Here is a 19,670-nt window from a genome sequence, read left to right as displayed (position 1 = left end):
CAGCTGAGTCAGAGAGGTGCAAGGTCACCCTCAGCTGCAGTCAGTTTGAGGCCAGCCTCTGATACATGAGTGCTTGTGTCAAAACATTTCTAATGAGATATATGAAGTTTTTAAAGTTACCTGCAATTTTGCACTTATGAGATGGAAAAAGAGTAAATGTTAAAAAGAAAAATGGATATTTGGGATGAGACAAAAATATAGATCTGAGCTTATTTTAGCACCCTAAGCTATTCATGGAATCTAATAATGAGTTATATAGAGATTTATGATCTAGGACAGCATAGACATCTCTGGTAAAGTAGTGAGAGCAGTCTAGCCTGCATACAATGAGCTTACCAAGGAGATGAACATAAATAACAAAAAGATTCCTACATATAGAGCCCACCTCCAAATGACCATTTCAAGTAGTAATTTTGTTAATGTACATTTCTCTTCCCCTGCCAAGTTTAGAGGAATCTGGCTCTCTTTTGAATTCATTTCTAAAATACTAACTCCAACTCTATTTTCAGAGACTATAAAAAATATTCTACTAACTCACAGAATATGTCAATTAAGTGTCAGGGTGACTAAGCATATGGAATAACTCTGATACAAGGAACCCTACTAGCCACAGGGAGCTATGGCTGTGGTTCAAAGCATGGCTGTTTCCCAACTGTTTTTGTACTTACGGTTTTTGCAAAGGTGAGTGAGGTATTATGATACCCAAGCAAGGACCTTGTCATTGGGAAAGGCACAGACAAGTTGGAGAATTAAATTGTCTCACAGGAATATGAAAGCAATGTTCACATCAACCTAGAGGCATGTTGTCAGACACTACAGGGATTCCACGAATAGGAAAATCGGGCCATAAAAACATCTGGTGTCATTTTCAATAGAGCATTAGTTAAGCATGGAAAAACAGGCTGGTGTTCTCTCTCTCCCTCCTCTCTACTCACCTCCAAAACAAAACAAAACAAAGCAACCCATACTATTTCTTCTTTGACAGATGGATATAGTAAGTACCTCCATAAGAAGAGAAATTACATTTCCTAACACTGTTACATTATATCAAGGGTGGCATTTCCACCTGGAGACCGGCTCATTTAGCACATATGTCTAGCTACAGATAAGGCCAAGATGAAAAGACTGAGGGTCTTTTCATACACTCTTTCTATGTTTCAGGTCTTCCTAAGAGTCTGACACAGGTGTTTCCCTCTTCAGAATCAAAACTTAGATTTGAGGGAAAACATTAAAAAATGAATGCTGGTGGGCCATACAGCTAATTCCTTGGGTCAGATGCTGTCAGGAGCTTGTCCCATCTCGGGGGGTGGGTACAACAATATCTTTAATTATTTATTCTCTCCCTCCCCTCACCCATTGTGTGTGCTTGCAAGCTGGTGAGCGAGCGCAGGGGCACAAGCACACACACACACATATACACACACACACAAATACAAATTATAGTCACATTGAATAGCATGGTTGTTAACTGGAGTAGAAAATAAGTATTCATAAAAGTTCCCAACATTCCAGTTAAGACAATAGATATGAGTCCTCTCTGGAAAAGGGCCATTTTGTATGCCATTATCATTTTCTGACCTGGATAAGTTATACCAAATCGCCTGATTACAGAATTGTTGGATGTGCTTTGGACGTAAACTACAGTAGCATTGACACTCCATGAGGAATTGCCTGATTACAGAATTGTTGGATGTGCTTTGGCCATAAACTACGGTAGCACTGACACTCCATGAGGAACTTGGAGTACTTGCATTGTGGCACAATGTTACAGTTTTCCAGCCTGCTACTAGATTTTTGCAAATTTAAGAATAAAGCAAAGAAAGACTTGCCTTGGAATGAATAAAACCAAAACACACAAAAATTCACACTTGAGTGCACTTATGTGATGTGAGTTTCAAAATTTTTCAACAATAAATAGAATTTAGCTAAACAAAGATGTCTTTCTTCCCAAATCCCTAAACATAGGTCTTTAGATATAATCTTATTTGAAAGGAAAAAAGACAAACACTGAGATAGGTTGATTATAATAATAATAATAATAATAATAATAATAATAATAAAGAGGAGGGAGACTGGAAAGATGGCTCAGTGATTTAGAGCCCTGACTGCTCTTCCAGAGGTCCTGAGTTCAATTCCCAGCACCACATGGTGGCTCACAACCATTTGTAATGGGATCTGATGCCCTCTTCTGGTGTCTGAAAACAGCTATAGTGTACTCACATAAAATAAATAAATAAAACTTAAAAAAATAAAAATAAAAAATAAAATAAGTAAACCATACAAAGCTCTTTAATAAAGCAAGGGGATTTTACAAAGAGTTTTGCAGTACGCAGTGTCATCTCAAAGACAGTCATCTTGGTCTCATTTCCAGAATTATAGTCATATTCTATCAGATATTAAAGTATAAGTGGCCTGTTTTCAAAAGTGGAAGTAGATAATTCTGAAAAAGAAAAGACTTGTATCATATGAAATGACCACTATAAAAATGCTCATGGACGTTGAAATCTTCAGACTCTAATTGTCCTAACCATCTCTTGAGAAAATTACATCTAAGACCAAACAGTTCAACTTCACTTGAAAACTCACTAATACTTCTTTATTGGTTTTCATAGCAAGAGAAACTGGGTGACATCTGCTTCTCCCTCCGCTACGTCCCTACTGCCGGCAAGCTGACTGTTGTCATTCTGGAAGCCAAAAACCTGAAGAAGATGGATGTGGGTGGCTTATCTGGTGAGTGCACAGTGGCTATTGATTGTTGGAAACGTTGCTTCACCGTGGGTACCGAATGCACAGCACTCATGCTGTGGCTCCCCGCTCCTTAATTGATCGCAGCTCTCTTTCCTACAGAGCTGGAAGCAGTGTCAGAATTCAGCCAACGCAGGGCCCCAGGAAGCCACTCTCAGTTTATTGAAATTGGCAAAGATGATGAAATCTATTTCCCTTCTCCATAGCCAAAGTATCAGCTGTCATTTCTATGTCATTGAAAACTAAAATTTTGGCTTCTTGTTTGAAAGGCAATGCCTGTGACAAATTATAGTTTTGAGGATTTTTTAAATTCACCCTCAGTATTAAAATTTCTATTTTACCTGAGACCTATTAATTAGGTGTTTGCTAACCTGACATGGTTTTTATAATGCTTTTACAAAAGATGGCATTTCAAATCTATACAGCTGTCTTTGTCTGAGAAGAAAGCCAGGAACAGTTCATATAATTCTTTTAATCCTACAGTTTAAAGACAAGGGTGGAAGAGGAAAGGCTTTGGATTTGAAAGTTCTGTGTAACCCAAGCAGGACATAACAGTGAGTAACGGGAACTCTTCCACAGAGCAAAGTCAGCTCAAGGACACATTGCTTCCAGGCCTGAGCAGAATTTTTTTTCCTCCTCTGTGTGGTTAAATCAATTATCATTTTAATGTTCCAGTAAATCATTAAGGTGTGAGGTACTCTCCTGACATGCCACAAGGTCACCACAATCAGATAACAGTTGACATTGTTCCTAGCTATGGAATTTCAACAGACATGATTCTTTATTCTGTGACTTTTCTGATTACAAAAAAAGAAAAAGAAAAGAAAAGAAACATTGTAAACACCACACCAATGCAGCACAGTGAGTTTATACTGGGAAACAAAACAGCTAAAACTTGTTGGAGCTGAATTCTACCCAGATTTGACAGTCAAATCTCAGGCTATCTACATCATTTCTCTGTATGAATAAGGGAACTTGAAGAAGCTATAGTCTTTCATGTTGCTTACACCCTACCTTAATGTCTTGCTTCATTTCTAATGGTATCAATTTGAACCTGTAAGGCAATAAGCATAGTTCTTCCTAAAAATATGTAAAATATTTTATGTGCTTATTTGTAAAATAAATGCACAGAAAAGTATTAAAAAGTTTGCAATTATAGTTTAATCCCAGGTCTCACTTTAGTATCCTGGGGAGACTTAAGAGACCTTTGACCTCTCTCTCTTTGGCTAAGTAGCCATGTCCCATTAGGAGTGTTTCTGTAGAATCATATATGCCCAAGCACTCCAGACCTCCATGGGAGCTGTCTCCTCTCCATCTCTGATCAAGGCTGCCCTAGAGTCCCGCCTGATTGAGCTCCACAACTGCTTCAAATGACCTTGTTCTGGCTTTCTTCTGAGACTTCCAGAGGACTTGTCACCACCATGGACAGCTGCTTCAGCGCCTCATTCTGCAGGACTGCTGTCCCTTTCCCTCTGGACTCCTTGCCAGCCATCCCTTCTTGCCTTTAGGATATGCAGAACAGAAACATCTAGCAGGTTCTGAGTGCTTACAGTCACAGGCATGTACACGAGCTCACTGCTAGCGACCCAAGCAAAGAGATGCTCCAAGAACGACACCTAGCCTGTCACAATTAGCTTAGCATTGTGGCATAAAATAAGCACACCCAAAGGTCAGATCTAGTTCAGTACCCATCAGTTTGTAGTCTTTTTTTTTCCTAAAGAAAGGCAGGAAAATTATAGTAGCTTCAGAACCCACAGAACCTAGATCCACCCCCATATTCGAATTACCTGGAATGATTACAATCATTAACAAACCCTAATTTTAAGGGCTTCCTGCTGCCTGTAGAATTAAATCATAATTACGCTAATCACCTAATGTAGACACTTTCAAGCTATGCTGTTCTGCATCTCATTTTAGCCAATGGACCAGCACACTCATCTCATAACAAGCCATGGAACATGCTGTTTCGTTCTTACACAATTTTCTTTATCTGGAATTCTCTCCCTTTTAACAATGCCTAGCTAAATCCTCCTCATTCTTCAGCCCAGCTGAACTTGTACTCCTTCCAGTTACTCAACCCATGTGTACCCTGACTCTACCATGAGTCAGACATCATGCTGATCAGTGGGTTCACAATCGTGGATAAAACAGTCTGGAGACCCTGCGTTCCTGTGCTTTCTACTTTAATGTAAGGTGACAGACAATGAGCCAAGAAATTAGTAAAGCACCCAGTGCCCTGAGGTTCCACAAGCTTTAGGTAGAAATGAAACAAGGAAGTTGGGTCCATGTCAGGGAGTATTTTTTTTTTTAATGAGATCAGGAAAGATCACATGAATGGATGACATTCAAGGCGACAATAGGGCAAAGGTTGGGGACTAAGCCAAGGGTCCATGTGTGGAGCCAGAAGGTTTGCATAGTAGGGATGCTGTAGGAATGGCTTTTTTGATCCATCTAGCAGAACCAATCTTTGTCTTTTTAAATAGCTTGTTTACAGTCCTCAAACATCAGACTTCTTTCTCACTAGAATGTTCTGTATTTATGTCTCCCACAATGCTCTCACTGATGGGTGGTACCGCACATAGCTGCAGAATGAATAGTGAATTATTTACAAAGGAGCTGTGGCCCAAAAAACAAGTCTTGCATTTCAAATTTGCTTAACCTACTTACCATTAAAGCAACTTTAAGTATGGGAATGAGTTGCCTCAGAGTAAGAGGACCTATGTACAAAGAGACCACAACTATATAAGATCTCATTCCAAGTGATTCAAATGCCAAACTACATTTGCCAGAAACTGCTTGTTAACTGGACCCGAAGGTGGCTCTTCTGCCAGAGTTGAAACCACACTCTGCCACTACTAACAATCTGTCTTGTTTTAAGGTCTTAGAGCTCAGACTCTGTTCAGGCTCCAGCACCAAGCCACACATATTGACATTGGACAGATGAGTTTTTTCTTCTGAGCCTCTGTTGACAAAGTAGAAGTGCTAAGCAGACTCCATTAGTGAGCATATTGTTAGAAAAAAAAAAAGCGAAAGTTAAAGTTAAGTGCCTACCAAATATCACTGTGACTGTTTCAATTAGTAACTTTATCAAAACTGGAAAATGTGAAATCAATGGACCATCTTAGCAGCTGCTTGATTTGGTGGAGGGAGGGGGCCGGGGGAGGGACCTGACATGACTCAGCTATTGGATAGACATGCCAGATCAGTTATGGATAATCAGGACGCTAGTTTTGATTATTATTTATCATTATACAGACATATAAAACAAATGATAACTCAAAATAATGTGGCCAAATCATAATACAATGCTAGTGCTGAGTTAGCAGTATAAATGAAAATTAGATTTAAAAAATGAGAATTATAATCTTATACAGAATGCAAGCATTATGGTTTTCAATACTATAAGAATAACCAGGTTAAAAATAAGATATTTTCAAGGAAGCCAGAAACTGTAAGATGAGTTATCAGGTATATTATCTAAAGTTATTAAGAACTCAGAATGAGTTTAAAATTATCAACAGATCAATAAAACATGAAGGAAGTAGGAAGTAGACATTTTCAAAATACTTTCTCCCTAGTTTCTGGCAAGATCGAACAATTTCTTTCTCACCGTGTATATTCAAAATGGACAGCCTAAGGATTTTGCCTCTATCACACATCCACATTGCAAATGATCACAGTCCCTGCCCTTCATCCTCACAAGGCCACTATAATTGGACTGTTCATAATTCTGCAGCAGATTAGCTTTTTTTACATTTACTCATTCCTTTAGGAATTTTTTTCATGAGTACTTACATAATTCTACCACATCCCCACGCCCAGCTCCTCTCATGTCCTCCACTCAAATTCCCAACCTTATCTTCCTTATTATATCTATATATGTAAACACATATGTACCTATATATGTAATTGATTAATTAATCCTAAAAAATGAATGAATCTCCCTTTTTTTTATTTTTTGTTCATGAATATTACAAAAAGAAATTTTTTGAAGCCAAACAATTACACTTTATTAACTAAGAAAAATAAAAAAACATTAATAACATTAGTAACATTCAAGTGAAGTTGAATGACAGACAACTTCAAGTCAAGAGTAGAACAGACTTCCAGTGAAGAGATGAACTTTCTATACAGCAGCATTGGGTCAGAAGAATGCCCACAAGACATGTAATTGATGTTGACCCTATGTAGCCTCCTTTGGGAACTTCTCAATGAAGAGACATGAAATGCATCCATCCTGTACTTCTGGTTCCTAGCATTCTTCCTTGCACCCTGTGGGGTAGGCAAGCGCATGCAAGCCTTCCAGGCCAGCCTTAGACATATAGTACCAACGTCCAATGATCAACATAGTACAGAAACACCTGCAAAGTTCTGTTAGAAAAGGATGAGCCTTAAGAATTTTAAGTCAATTATAAACAAAAAATACAATTTTAATACTTAAAAATATATGAACTTATTTATCATTATACAGACATATAAAACAAATGATAACTCAAAATAATGTGGGTAAATCATAATACAATGCTAGTGCTGAGTTAGCAGTATAAATGAAAATTAGATTTAAAAAAGAAGAGAATTATAATCCTATACAGAATGCAAGCATTATGGTGTTCAATACTATAAGAATAACCAAGTTAAGAACAATATATTTTCAAGGAAGCCAGAAACTGTAAGATGAGTTATCAGGTATATTATCTAAAGTTATTAAGAAAACTATAGGGGCTGGTGAGATGGCTCAGTGGGTAAGAGCACCGACTGCTCTTCCGAAGGTCATGAATCCAAATCCCAGCAACCATATGGTGGCTCACAACCATCCATGATGAGATCTGATGGCCTCTTCTGGTGTGTCTGAAGACAGCTACAGTGTACCTATTTATAATAATAAATAAATCATAAATCTTAAAAAAAGAAAACTATAAAAAGAAACTGGTTAGTTCAGATGACATTTTTTTTGTGTCTCAGAAAGCAAAAAACGGCATACTCAGTTAGGCAAAAGTAGCTTAAAAGGAAAATATCTTAAGCTACTCTGATTCTCTACAACATTAGGATACAACTAAACATGTTTCTGGTATCACTATATAGAGAAAAATCAACTGTTAATAGAAACAGAGTGTGTAATAGTGAACAACTGCATGCCATCCTGCAGGGTGACACACAAGTGTCACAGAAGTGTGAATGCTCTGACATGCCTCATCTCTACCTGCTGCATGGTATTTCCACATGTTACAGGACAAAAAGAAATTTTTAAGTTTTGAGAAAGACAAAGCATTGGAGGAATTGGGAGCTCCTCACTCCTAAGGTGAACTATTTCTAATACACCATTTAGCTTTTCCTACATACCCATCTTCAAGATGGACAGCATGGCTCCTAGGGGCTTCCACTATCTGGAACTGAAACACAAAAGTCCTCAGAATAGATAAGGCTAAAAATGGAGCAAGTAAGGTTGTTGGAAATTAGAGCTTTCTTAGAAACTGGGGGGTGGGGAGGTTGGCAAGTCAAAAATCCCTGGGAATAGTCTCAATTAGCTCTCCCTTTCTTGTCTTCTCAAAATTACAAATGGATTCTCTCTCCTCATCTGAGGCTTCTGGCAAATGATCCTCCTTGCCTGGCTCCACATTCAACAGAGCATTGTACCACAAGGCTGTTCTCATCCTGGTTCCCTGTAGTGAGCACACACACACCATCCTTACAGATTTTTTTCTGCCATTTCACTGCTAGAAAACTGCCCATATAAAAAGGGATAAAAAGTGTGCAGTCCCACTCCCTTGAGGAAGCTTAAAGTCACCCAATTTTTTGAGAAAGGAGGGGAAGGAGGGAGGAGGGAGGAGAGAGAGAGAGAAATAGAGGAGAGAGAGAGAGAGAGAGAGAGAGAGAGAGAGAGAGAGAGAGAGAGAGAGAGAGAGAGAGAGAGAGAGAGAGAGAGAATGAATGAGAATTACAGCACAGCAGGCATAGGGGAAAGAAAGTTTGGGAAACCCAGGTAAAGCATCTGTTGCAATGGGGCTGGTGAACATTAAGGAGCAAGAGGGGAGGCTGGGAGGCTAAGAGGCTAAGAGGCTCAACATCAGCTGAGCAAGGTATGGTTAAAGCAGGGGCTCTCAACCTGTAGGCCACAACTCTTTTGGGTTTCAAGCGACCTTTCCACAGGGGTCACATTATGATTCATGACAGTAACAGAATTACAGCTGTGAAGTAGCACTGAAACAATTTTATGGTTGGGAGTAATAACTGTATTACTATATTTAACTGTATTAAAAGGTCACAGCATTAGGAAGATATAGAACCACTGGTTTCAAGTGTTCTCCATCGTAATGTTTCTGCTTCATTTTGGCCATGTCCTCTTCCGCTTCTTCCTGGCTGTCCCCATCCAAACTTACCACTAATACTGTGACAAGTCAGCAGTGGCTAGGACACAGTGATCCCAGAACTCATGGATGCTGAGGCAGGAAGATCTGTGCTTGACTTGCATAATGGGATCCCATCTCTAAAAAAGGAATTCATTTGACTGGCAAACAAATAAATGAAGAAAAACAGAATGCCTAGCTACTTTCCCATTAAAGAGCACAGTGGCCGTCAAGAAGGTGATGCAGTAAAGAGTTGAGACTAATGCTCTAAAAGGTTAGTGTGTGGCCCATGACTTACACACATGCACAGACATACAAATTCTTTATCATCAGCTTGTGTATTCTAATTTTTATTAATTTATTTGTTCTTGGTCTACTTTTCCATCATCTTACAAGTATAATTTAGGAAATATAGCCACATTTAAGCACTCAATAGTGTTCAAAAGAAACAGCTTACCTACTCCCAGGTACCCATTACAGTCAATATGAAAACCATAATCAGCAGAGAGGAATTATTCCTTCAGGCAAAATTTATCAAATGCTGACATTTTGACTGGCTTGATTAGAATCATCAGGAGACATGTTAAAACAAGAACCCACCTCAAACCCAGTTCTAGAGGAGAGCCTGGAGTTTTAAACAAGCTCACTTCCATGTTTCTTATTCATCTTAAACTCAAAAAAAAAAAAAAAAAAACACTTTAAAAGCTTAGATGGTACATGATTTTAACTAAGGTTTATGTCAGCCAAGTCCTAAGGTAGAATTTTGTTGTCAATAATATAGAGGGAAAAATATACCCTTTGACTTATATGCAAGAATGTTCTCAAATGAAAGGTTACATTTCTTTTAGGACTCTAGTGTCTCCTGTCTGAAAAGTGTGAATATTTCTCCTCCTTAATCTCTTTCAGTGAAAAGCAGAGACAAAGGCAGATGCTTCCTTTACAGGTTGTGCAGTCATCTTCCAATGTCCTTGACCACCTTCCTATGTGTCCATCTATTGGTAATGAAAGCATGATGAAGAAAACCGCTCCAAATTCAATTGACTTGAACTAAAAGCCACTAGTCTGGGAGCTAGGCCAATAAATAAACAGGCAGAAACTTATTTGAGTCAATTAGATAGGGATATGCAAATTAATTGGCCATGATATCAGGGTCAAGCAATAATATGCAAATACACTGGCTTCTTATTGAGCTAATGGGACAGGAATATGCATAATAAGTTGGCAGTGATGTCAGAAGCTTCATCATAATTTTAGGCTTGAATGTTACAATGTAAAATTAATTCTGCAACATTTCAAAATGCTTAATTATAATGTGGATAAAAATAATAGGAAGCTCTGGAAAGTGCACAGACTGTTCTAAAAAGGAAATGACAATTCTTGAAATGGCATGGTTCTAGAAACTGAGTTATTAAAAAGAATTATAAAAGGGTAATAGCCAAACCCAATGCAAGGTGAGAAGTAGACACAGTTGCTAGTACAGCAAAATGAAGATGACGCATGCAATGCCTGAAGGACTGAACAGTTTTAAGGAAGTAAAAGGAGACACAGACAGACCCTGGGACCAGTTAAAATCAAGTGTCAGGCTGAGATACACTCAGTTTACAACAGCGAGCACAATGTTCCATGTAAGTTCTGTGGCCATCAGGTATGTGTCAGCAACTCACCACATACCACCTGAGTTCCCACTCCATGCCAGGCACCATGCCTCTTCTCAACCGTGTGAGTTCATACACTTGCCCAGCACAGTGGAGGTTGGTTCTGTTTTTATGCCCTATGCAGGTTAACTGATTTAATCCCTATTCAAAACCATGGATGCAGACTATGTTCAGTGCTCTTTTATTGATGGAACCAACCACAGTTCATTAAGCAGCTTGTTCAAAATCACAGATCTTGAGTTTGGCACAGCTAGGACATTACCATAGTCCATTTTCACACTCCATTAATAAAACAGGATTTTCATGTCCCACGAGAGTCAACCTGAATTGCAGGTGACTAACTATGTTACAGATTGAAAGACATTAAGACTTCAACTGGATTTTAAATATCCTTTAATCCCAAACAGAAGGGAGTCACTAATATAAATTACTTAGTTGGTTGCTTACTGTCACGTGGTTTCTTACACCACAAAATGGAATTAGTGAGGCTATAAGACTAGATAATGGATATTGGTAGATTGCTTTGTTTCTTGGATATAAGTTGGCATGCTATTTTAATATTTAATTCTTTGCACACAAAAGAGGATACAGTACAAAACAGTGACACTCAAGCCCTATCAGAGGCACAATAGAAGCTAGGGTGTCAAACAGGATGGGAAGGAGTTCAATCATAAGAAATATGAGTACCTTTTAGGTTGGAATAAAGTCTAATGAAAATGTTTCCTACTATTCAGTTTGATCAGTGGCTGATCCTAGGAGGGAGAATATGGTACTTCTGGAAGTACAATGTGATTACAAATGCTTTCTAACCCCTGTAAATTGACTGCTATAAGATTTGGTGGCTCAAAATTACATATTAAAATAACTAAAATATTTTAATTGAACCAAAAGTAATTGTCAAGAAATTGAACTTGCAATAAACTTCTTAACAAGAAAGTCAAAATGAGCTGGGAAATACGAAAAGAGTGATCCACAGACTGAGATGTAGAAATGATGCTTTCAAACGCCCCTGATAAGTTTCCGATTCACTTTGGAACCTCCCACTTTGTGTATTCCCAAACACGGACCTATGGAACTCAATGAGTAAATAAGAAATCTGTACAGGAGCAAACATAAAACATGAAACAGCTTTGCTATAATATGTAGATTATCTATTCAAGAGGTGCACGCATTGAAGGCTCCCTCGTTAGCCTGTGGTGCTACTGGGGAAGGGCAAGATGGAGCCTTTAAATCCTAGGCCCTAGTGCTAGGGTGAGTAGGATATTGTACTCCAAGATGCTTCCTCTTGTTGCTTACCGGCTGTCATGTGATGGGCAGCTTTGGCCCCCACGTGTGATGTTCTAGCTCACCCCAAATCCAAACTCAGTGGAGACAACCAGCCATGGCATTGGGACTTCCAAAAGAGGAGCTTAAATGAACCTTATAAGTTGTGTGTTTCAACTATTTTGTCATGAGAACAGAAAGTTACCACACATTTCATTGTGGGAAATCTTAGAAACAATTCACTAAAAGGGAAAACTATAATCCAAATTAGATTATGGAATTACAAAGTCAATGCAGAATTGGTGCTATTCCAGCAGATTCTATAAGGATGAGATGGAAATACCCTACATTTATCCTTGTGTGGAGTACACATAGGTATGGCCACCCACCTCAAAACAGACAGCAGTGTTCAATGACTGGCCAACATAGAAGGGCAGCCTGGATAGAGAGGATCAAGGGACGGTCTATGAAGACAGGCTAAGAAGTTTAGGACTTTGTAGTCTGGGAAAGGAAAGCAGTGCAGAGGCATGATTAAAGTCTTAAGATCATGAAAGCAGAGCGCAGTGATGCCCACCTGCCCACTCCACAGTGCTAGAATTAAGAGGTAACCTTGATGTTTAAAAGAAAACAGATGAAAAGAAAGGCCATTCAGGGTGATCTCAAAGATACCTTTCCACTCAGAAATTCTTTGTCCATTTTTCTTTGCCTTATAGTTGAGTGGCAAACAGTAGTCAAGTATCTGGGACAGACAGAAATATAAGACAGAAATCAATAGATGAGAGTTTTCTGTGTTATGGGCTTAAAGATGGACTTTGCTAAGCCTTTTATGTTATCCCGTCAGAACCCCCTCCTGTGGCACCTTTGCATGAGTAACCCTAAGCAGCTCCACAGCTCTGTACTGCTCTGTCTAAGCCAGGTGACTGTGTGACTGCATGGTCTTCTTTCACTTAACCATCCTGTCCCCTTCTCTCATTCAGTACACAGAAAAGGAATGGAGACGTTTGGAATTTCAAATAGCTAATTAAAATAACAGAAGTATTCCCAAATACTTCTTTTTTAAAAAAAACATTTAGCAGAAGTCAGTGTTATCTTAGAAATACAAGGATGAATCTTTCTATTGCTCAGAGTTAAGAGCCCTCAAAGATCTTCCTAAGGACTGTCCTCCTAAAGACTAGAGTTCAGCAACTAGCTTCTTCCCCCTTTTTTGTCTTCAAGGTCACCAAAACACATTGCATACAAATATGCAGAGCCATACACATAATGGAAAATAGATCTTTAAAAAAATGAATCTTCCTATTATAAAAAGTGTACCAGACACCTGGAATCTCATCATCCAGGAGACTGGAGCAGAAGAATCAGGAGTTCCAGGCCACCATTGGCTCTAGAGTGAGACCCTGTCTAAAATAGCAATAAAAATTGGTTATTACATAGCTGTTTCTACTTTTGGTGTGTACTTGTATGTGTGGTATGCATATGCATGTGTGAAAACACATGAATGTATACAGGCACATGAATGTATAGAGGCCAGAAGTTGAGATTGGGTTTCTCTCTCACTAGTTCTCATCCTATATATTCAGTGAGGTTCTCTCACTTGAATCTAGAGCTTGATCAGTTTTGCCCATTTAAGTAGCTGTCTTGCCAAAGACATTTCCTATCTCTGCCTTCCAAGTAGTAGGATTAGAGGCAGGTTGCCATGTCCACCTGGATTTACATGGGAACTGGGGATCCAAGCGCAGTTCATATGCTTGCATGCCAAGTTCTCCCAAACCCATCTCCCCTTTTGAGAGGACACATTCCTTAACCCTCACTCCTCATTTCATGCATTATTCTTTCCTTCTTCACTGTCATGCCACATGCTTTCCTAAAGCCTATTGTAAACACAGTTTCAACATTGTCTCCCATTCTCACATGTATGTCACATACGTGTTACTTGAACAAACCTCACCTGGCCAGGCACAAATAGCAAAGCTCTAACAAGCTGCTGGGGTTTTCCTCTCTCTTCTGACTGCTCTGATTTAATTTGTCTTTTCCTAAGCAGAATTCTGTTGGCAACAGATAGCAGTACTATCACAGTAGCACCTTGAGAAACAAATAAAACTAGAAAGTGTAACTCTTGAAATCAATTGCAGATATTAACAAGCATCTTCAGAGATTTCATGTAATTCTCATTTTATCCTTTCTACATCAGCCTTCATGGCTTCCGAATGGACTGGCATACTCTCCTCAAGAGATAAGCATTGCACAGACATAAACACATTACTGTAGTTACCCCTCAGTGGTCATAAGGACACTCTCCAGAGAAGGGGTGGAGGCACAGAATAAGTCCCCAGTCATGTCTTTCGCCCAGGAGGAGAGAACAAGGCAAGGGTTCACTATGAAATGCCTACTACTGTGTGGGTTGACTTCCTCAGATGGCGGAGTCAGACAAGCATAGCAGCCACTGTCTTTGTGACATCCGAAATCCCTTACTTTGGCTGTGTGCTAGTCTCCAAGGCTTCCTATTGTTTTCCCCCACCCACCCCACCCCCCAAAAAAACCTCATTGTTTATCAAGGAAAAGTGACTTTTTAACTTGAAAACCTTAAGTGCATTTTTTAATCTTTTGGGATGTTGAAACTGCCTTTATCTGAGACTAAAGCAGTAAGATCGATTGCCTTAAGAAATTCATAGATTTCAAATGATTGATGTCAGGCAACAATATGGCTATGTAATTAATTAACACATTCCCCCCATTAACAAGGAGCCTAATGTACTTTTAGTGATAGTAGACTTGCAGTAATATTGCACATACATATGTGACTGCAAGATTACATATTTATCTACTTGATAGACTGTGATTTCTTCATGGACTTCCATTTTCTGATTCATTAAGGAACGAAATGTGTTCACAAATGGCACTGTTTCAAGATGTTACTAGAATAACAGCCTTTAAATCATCACAACATGAGAAATAAAGCTAAAGGAAACCATAGCCTCACTGCTTCCTTTAGAATGTAAATGACAACTCCAGTGCCCAGTCAGTCCCCAAAGGAGGTCATCTCAAGGGCACAACTGAAGGTCACATGGAGTTCCAGGTTCTCTTCTCTGCCTGTCTCATTTAAACACACAAACACATGTTCATATATATGTATACATGCACAAATATGTGCATTGTACACAACCAAGAAATGTCACATTCATTATTATTTTGGTCTGTCCACTGAGATCTTCTGAGCCATAAGCAGACATTGCATCTGCTGCTTGTATAGCATCTTTCTCTGGATATATTATCATATGTTTAGTAATTTCCTTACTCTACTTAGAAAATTGTCTTAACCAAAGGTTTCTAAACAATATTTAAATCAAATAATGAGCTCTTAGATAGGAAGAAATGTAAAAAGAAGCACAGTTCTTCCTGGTCATCAAGCCAAGTCAACAGATTGAAAGAAAGCTTTTCTCAGGATCCCTGTGATGCAAAGTCCCTAAGTATCAGTAAGAGAGAGAAAGGCAATGGGGAAGTCTTCATTCTTCTAACATCCCTCAATTTGCTTGCTGCTACTGCCTCTGCAACCAAGCTCCTGATGCTGACAATAAAATGCTGCATTTGTACAGTCTCATCATGCATAAATAAGAGGAGATTTTAAAGTAAGATGCAATTACCCTAAGTTCAAAACTTAAGGGAGGAAAGTATTGCTTAAAAGACAACCCTTGTTGATTGCAAAGAGTTTCCCCCTACCAAAAAAAGAAAGATGATGAAATAAAATCTGGTGATCAGCTTGTAAATTTCTAGACTTTCATCAACTGTATTTGTAGCAATTTAAACCCATTAGAATACACTCAATCCAGCAGCATTGTTGATAGCAATCTAAATAAACCTGTGACAGACACTGGAAGTAAAAAATAAATTAATAAATAAATAAATAAACCCTTACAAAGGCAAAGACATTTTTCAGAGAGTGTCCCAATTCCTAGACATTATCAAACCATTTATTTGTAAGCTGCTCTTAGTACAGGTTGTTTGCATTGAAAACAACTTGGTTTTTATAGTACTGACTATGACACAGGAGAAACACTGAAAGTGAACCTAGCCTGAAGATTTCAACACCCAAGAAGTTCCCACTCAGTTTACCTAGAGACCTACCTTACCCTTCCTTGAAACACCTGTTTGTACTTTGAGAATCTCACTGAAATTTTAAAAAAAAAGAAAAGAAAAGAAAAAAAAATTCAGTGACAGGGATTTTAAAAGAGGCACTGCACACATGAATTATGCAAGTCTGAACTTTCATTTTAATAACATCATTAAAATATAAACACCTTAAAAGCTTCCCGACAGGAATTTAACTTTATAGAATGCTTTCTGCGTGGCCTGACCTTGCTCGCCAAGAGGGATGCCTACGGCACAATTTAACAGTCATTACAGGCCAGAGCCTAATAATAAATAGGTGTCTGAAAATGCCAGTGTTTGTCCCTGCTGCCTTGGTGTCCAGTGGAGATGCAAGTCAGCCATGAACAGACCCTCTCCTTAGAGCCACCGGGGTGCACTAGAAAGAACACAAACTGTCATTGCAAACCCTGAACGGAAAGCCCATGACCTTTCAGCCCCTCGGTCTACCCATCCATAAAATTGGGATATTAAACACAGCTTCGTTTCTGAGTCCACAAATGAGGTAATATTATGTGGAAGTTCTAAGTAGAGAGCATCACATAGCTGCCAGTTATTTCTAAGCAAGAGAAAATTCGTTAACTTTGAATATTTTTTCGTACCAAAGCTTGATTCAAGGAATGTGTGCGTGTGTTCCCCCATAGATGATATAACCATGTCTATCAGCTAGTCTCATACATGCATGGTTACTAGATGTTTACAGCAACATCATTCATGATAGTCAAAAAAAGTGGAAACAACTTTGCTAAATGGATGGGCAAATCCCATACATGCAAGGAAATCACACTCTGTAATGAAGAGGCAAACTTGATACACTTGACAGTGTGCATCCAAAGCTACAGAGAAGACAAGGGGGTGATGGAAATGCCCTATGCCTTATATCATTAGACAGCTTGTCATTTAATTACTTACTTAAAAATTAGCTCACAGCATTGCTTTTTAAACTATCCCTGCTAGGTAATCTTGGATGCGTGTATATAGGTTTCATGGCATCTGCTCTGCTCTTCCAGCCTTCACTGTCTTTTTCTCCTTTCACTCTCTACATAACTATGAAAGCAAAAGAGATTGAAAATAGTAGCAAGATACCACACACTACATCATTCAGCAATATGCAACATTAAGCTGTGTGTCTGGAGTGAGCAGGAAGTATGTACAGGACTTTAATGTATGTCTCCTCATTAACTGAGAAACAGTTATGAGAGCATCCAGAACTAGCCCAGCAAGTTCACTCCTCTCTTGATAGTATTCAGCCATAATCCCAAGCATATTTTATAAGAAGTAAGATAGAATGTATTTCTCAGTATAACTGTTGTTCAGTATCTTGTTGGGAGTTCGGTATCTGAATGGCATCCCATTCAACCCTAGTGTATGCCCAAAAGCTGAGGATGTTCAAGTTCTATATACAAATGATCTAGTCCTTGCAGATAGCCTGCATGATCCTGCTGTCCACTTCACATTGACTGTGGGTGTACCTGTCAGTCATGGTACACTGTAAATGATGTGCTGATAGTTCCTCGGCTGTATTGCTGAAGGAATGGGGGCCAGAAGAACAGGCAAAGTCCCTCCATGTTGAGTAAAATGCAGTTTTTTTTAATAGTTTCAGGTAAGGGTTGGCTAAACCCATGGATACAGAGAGGAGAGCTCAGTGCCAGCCTCACTTCTCCTGGCTGGTGATTTGATTGTTTGAGATTCCAGAGTTCTCTTCCAGATGGTTCTTTTATGATGATATGCCCAAACAAACTTAGTTAATTGATGCAGAAGCAGAAGTAAAAAGGAAGGACAGAGTCTGCGCAATCCTCATTATCAAGTTGGTACCTGACCACCAGACCTACCCCCTCCCCTCTGCAGTGAACCCCTTTGAGCTGGAATCTGTAGAACAACATCATTTTGACTAGATGTGGCAAGGCCTGGTCCCTAAGCAACCCCCTTTTGCCTTGCCTAATAATTTTGCCCCAGCTAATAAGTACCTAATTGGATTCAATGAGTCGGCAGTCACTGCACGCTGCTGTTGTTATGGTTGAGGGACAGAGAGAGAAGGGGATGGAGAATAAAGAATAATAGCACACATTTCAACTCACATCCTTTCCTGACCCTCTGACCCTCTTTAGCTTGTTTTCTTCTCTCTGAAATTTCATTTTCTATAACACATTTGTCCTCGGGCTAATCCCATCCTAGCAATTCAACCCTTGGAAGAACTCTGTGCTTAGACTGCGCCTATCCCTCTAGCCTTCATCTAAAATGAATTGGTCACCTTGCTAATAGAAAAGCCTGTTCTATTAAAGCGTTTACTAGGAACCTAGATATGAACTCTGGGGAGGGGGGGAACCCTGTGTATTACTGAGTCCCAAGGCAAGGTAAGATCTTCTCCATTTCCCTCTCTGATGTGTTATTTAGCTAACTGCTCAAGGTGCCCACATCTGCACTCTTGAACTGTGCCTCTCTCAGACAACTAGCCAGCCAGACCCAAGGTTAAATCAACCTTGTGTTGCTAAGGAAGCATTTTCTGAGAAGCTATAAGCCTGGCGACTATGTTGTAGACTCTGGTGTTAACGTGTAATGCTAAGGCCAGCAAACACAAAATTACAAGGTGCATTTCAGCCAGATCCTCAAATGTATTATGTTCAAGGTTGCATTATTTTTCCCTTGACAAAGACATGTTTAGTATTCACAAAATGGGGTTCAGTGCCGGGGAACTAAAATTCGTTATGTAAGTTAAAGGTAAGAGAGTGCAATCCTCAAGCTAAATTAAATAGAGAAGTATCTTTTAAAACTCTCCCCAAAGGAACTCTGCCAGCCCGGTGGCACAGGTACCTTCTGGTCTGTCTGGGCCAGTGCCCTGAGAGGACTTGGGCACAAACTCTGAAGCCAGTCCCATAACACCCAGAGGAAGCTCTAACAAGCCCAGGACCCCAGGATCCCAAAATCACAGGATCCCAGAGACAGCTTGACTCTGAGGAGTTCTGACAGAACCAGGATCACAGGAAGGACAGGCTCCAGTAAGATTTAGCCAGGGCAGGTAGCACTAGAGATAGCCAGATAGTGGGGGAGTGGAGGGGGGCAAGCATAAGAAAATAAGCAACACAAACCAAGGTTACTTGGCATCATCAGAATCCAATTCTCCCACCATAGCAAGTCCTGGGCACACCATCACACCAGAAAAGCAAGATTCAGATCTAAAATCACTTCTCATGATGATGATACAGGACTTTAAGAAGACATAAATAACTCCCTCAAAGAAATACAGGAGAACACAGGTGAAAAACTAGAAGCCCTTCAAGAGAAAACACAAAAGTTCCTTAAAGAACTACAGGAAAACACAATCAAACAGGTGAAGGAAATGAATAAAACCATCCAGAATCTAAAAATGGAAATAGAAACAATAAAGAAATCAGAGAGACAACCCTGGAGATAGAAGCCCTAGGAAAGAGATCAGGAGTCATAGATGCAACAGAATGCAAGAGATAGAAGAGAGAATCTCAGGAGCAGAAGACATCATAGAAAACATTGACACAACAGTCAAAGA

General features: G+C 39.3%; 1 protein-coding gene across 4 annotated transcripts in view; it reads left to right on the top strand.

The window, feature by feature from the left end:
• Positions 1–19,670, top strand: part of Syt1 (synaptotagmin 1) — a 525,848-nt gene that overhangs the window by 427,289 nt on the left and 78,889 nt on the right. For all 4 annotated transcript variants that reach the window (XM_031349253.1, XM_031349256.1, XM_031349255.1 and 1 more), the window contains one exon: positions 2,613–2,730. In XM_031349253.1, coding sequence (XP_031205113.1) covers positions 2,613–2,730 — 118 coding nt within the window. The remainder of the gene's footprint in view (positions 1–2,612; positions 2,731–19,670) is intronic.

Source organism: Mastomys coucha, unplaced genomic scaffold, assembly GCF_008632895.1.
Source record: "Mastomys coucha isolate ucsf_1 unplaced genomic scaffold, UCSF_Mcou_1 pScaffold4, whole genome shotgun sequence".
NCBI lineage: Eukaryota > Metazoa > Chordata > Mammalia > Rodentia > Muridae > Mastomys > Mastomys coucha.
The sequence above is the reverse complement of the archived record's forward strand: the minus strand, read 5'-3'. Positions and strand labels throughout refer to the sequence as shown.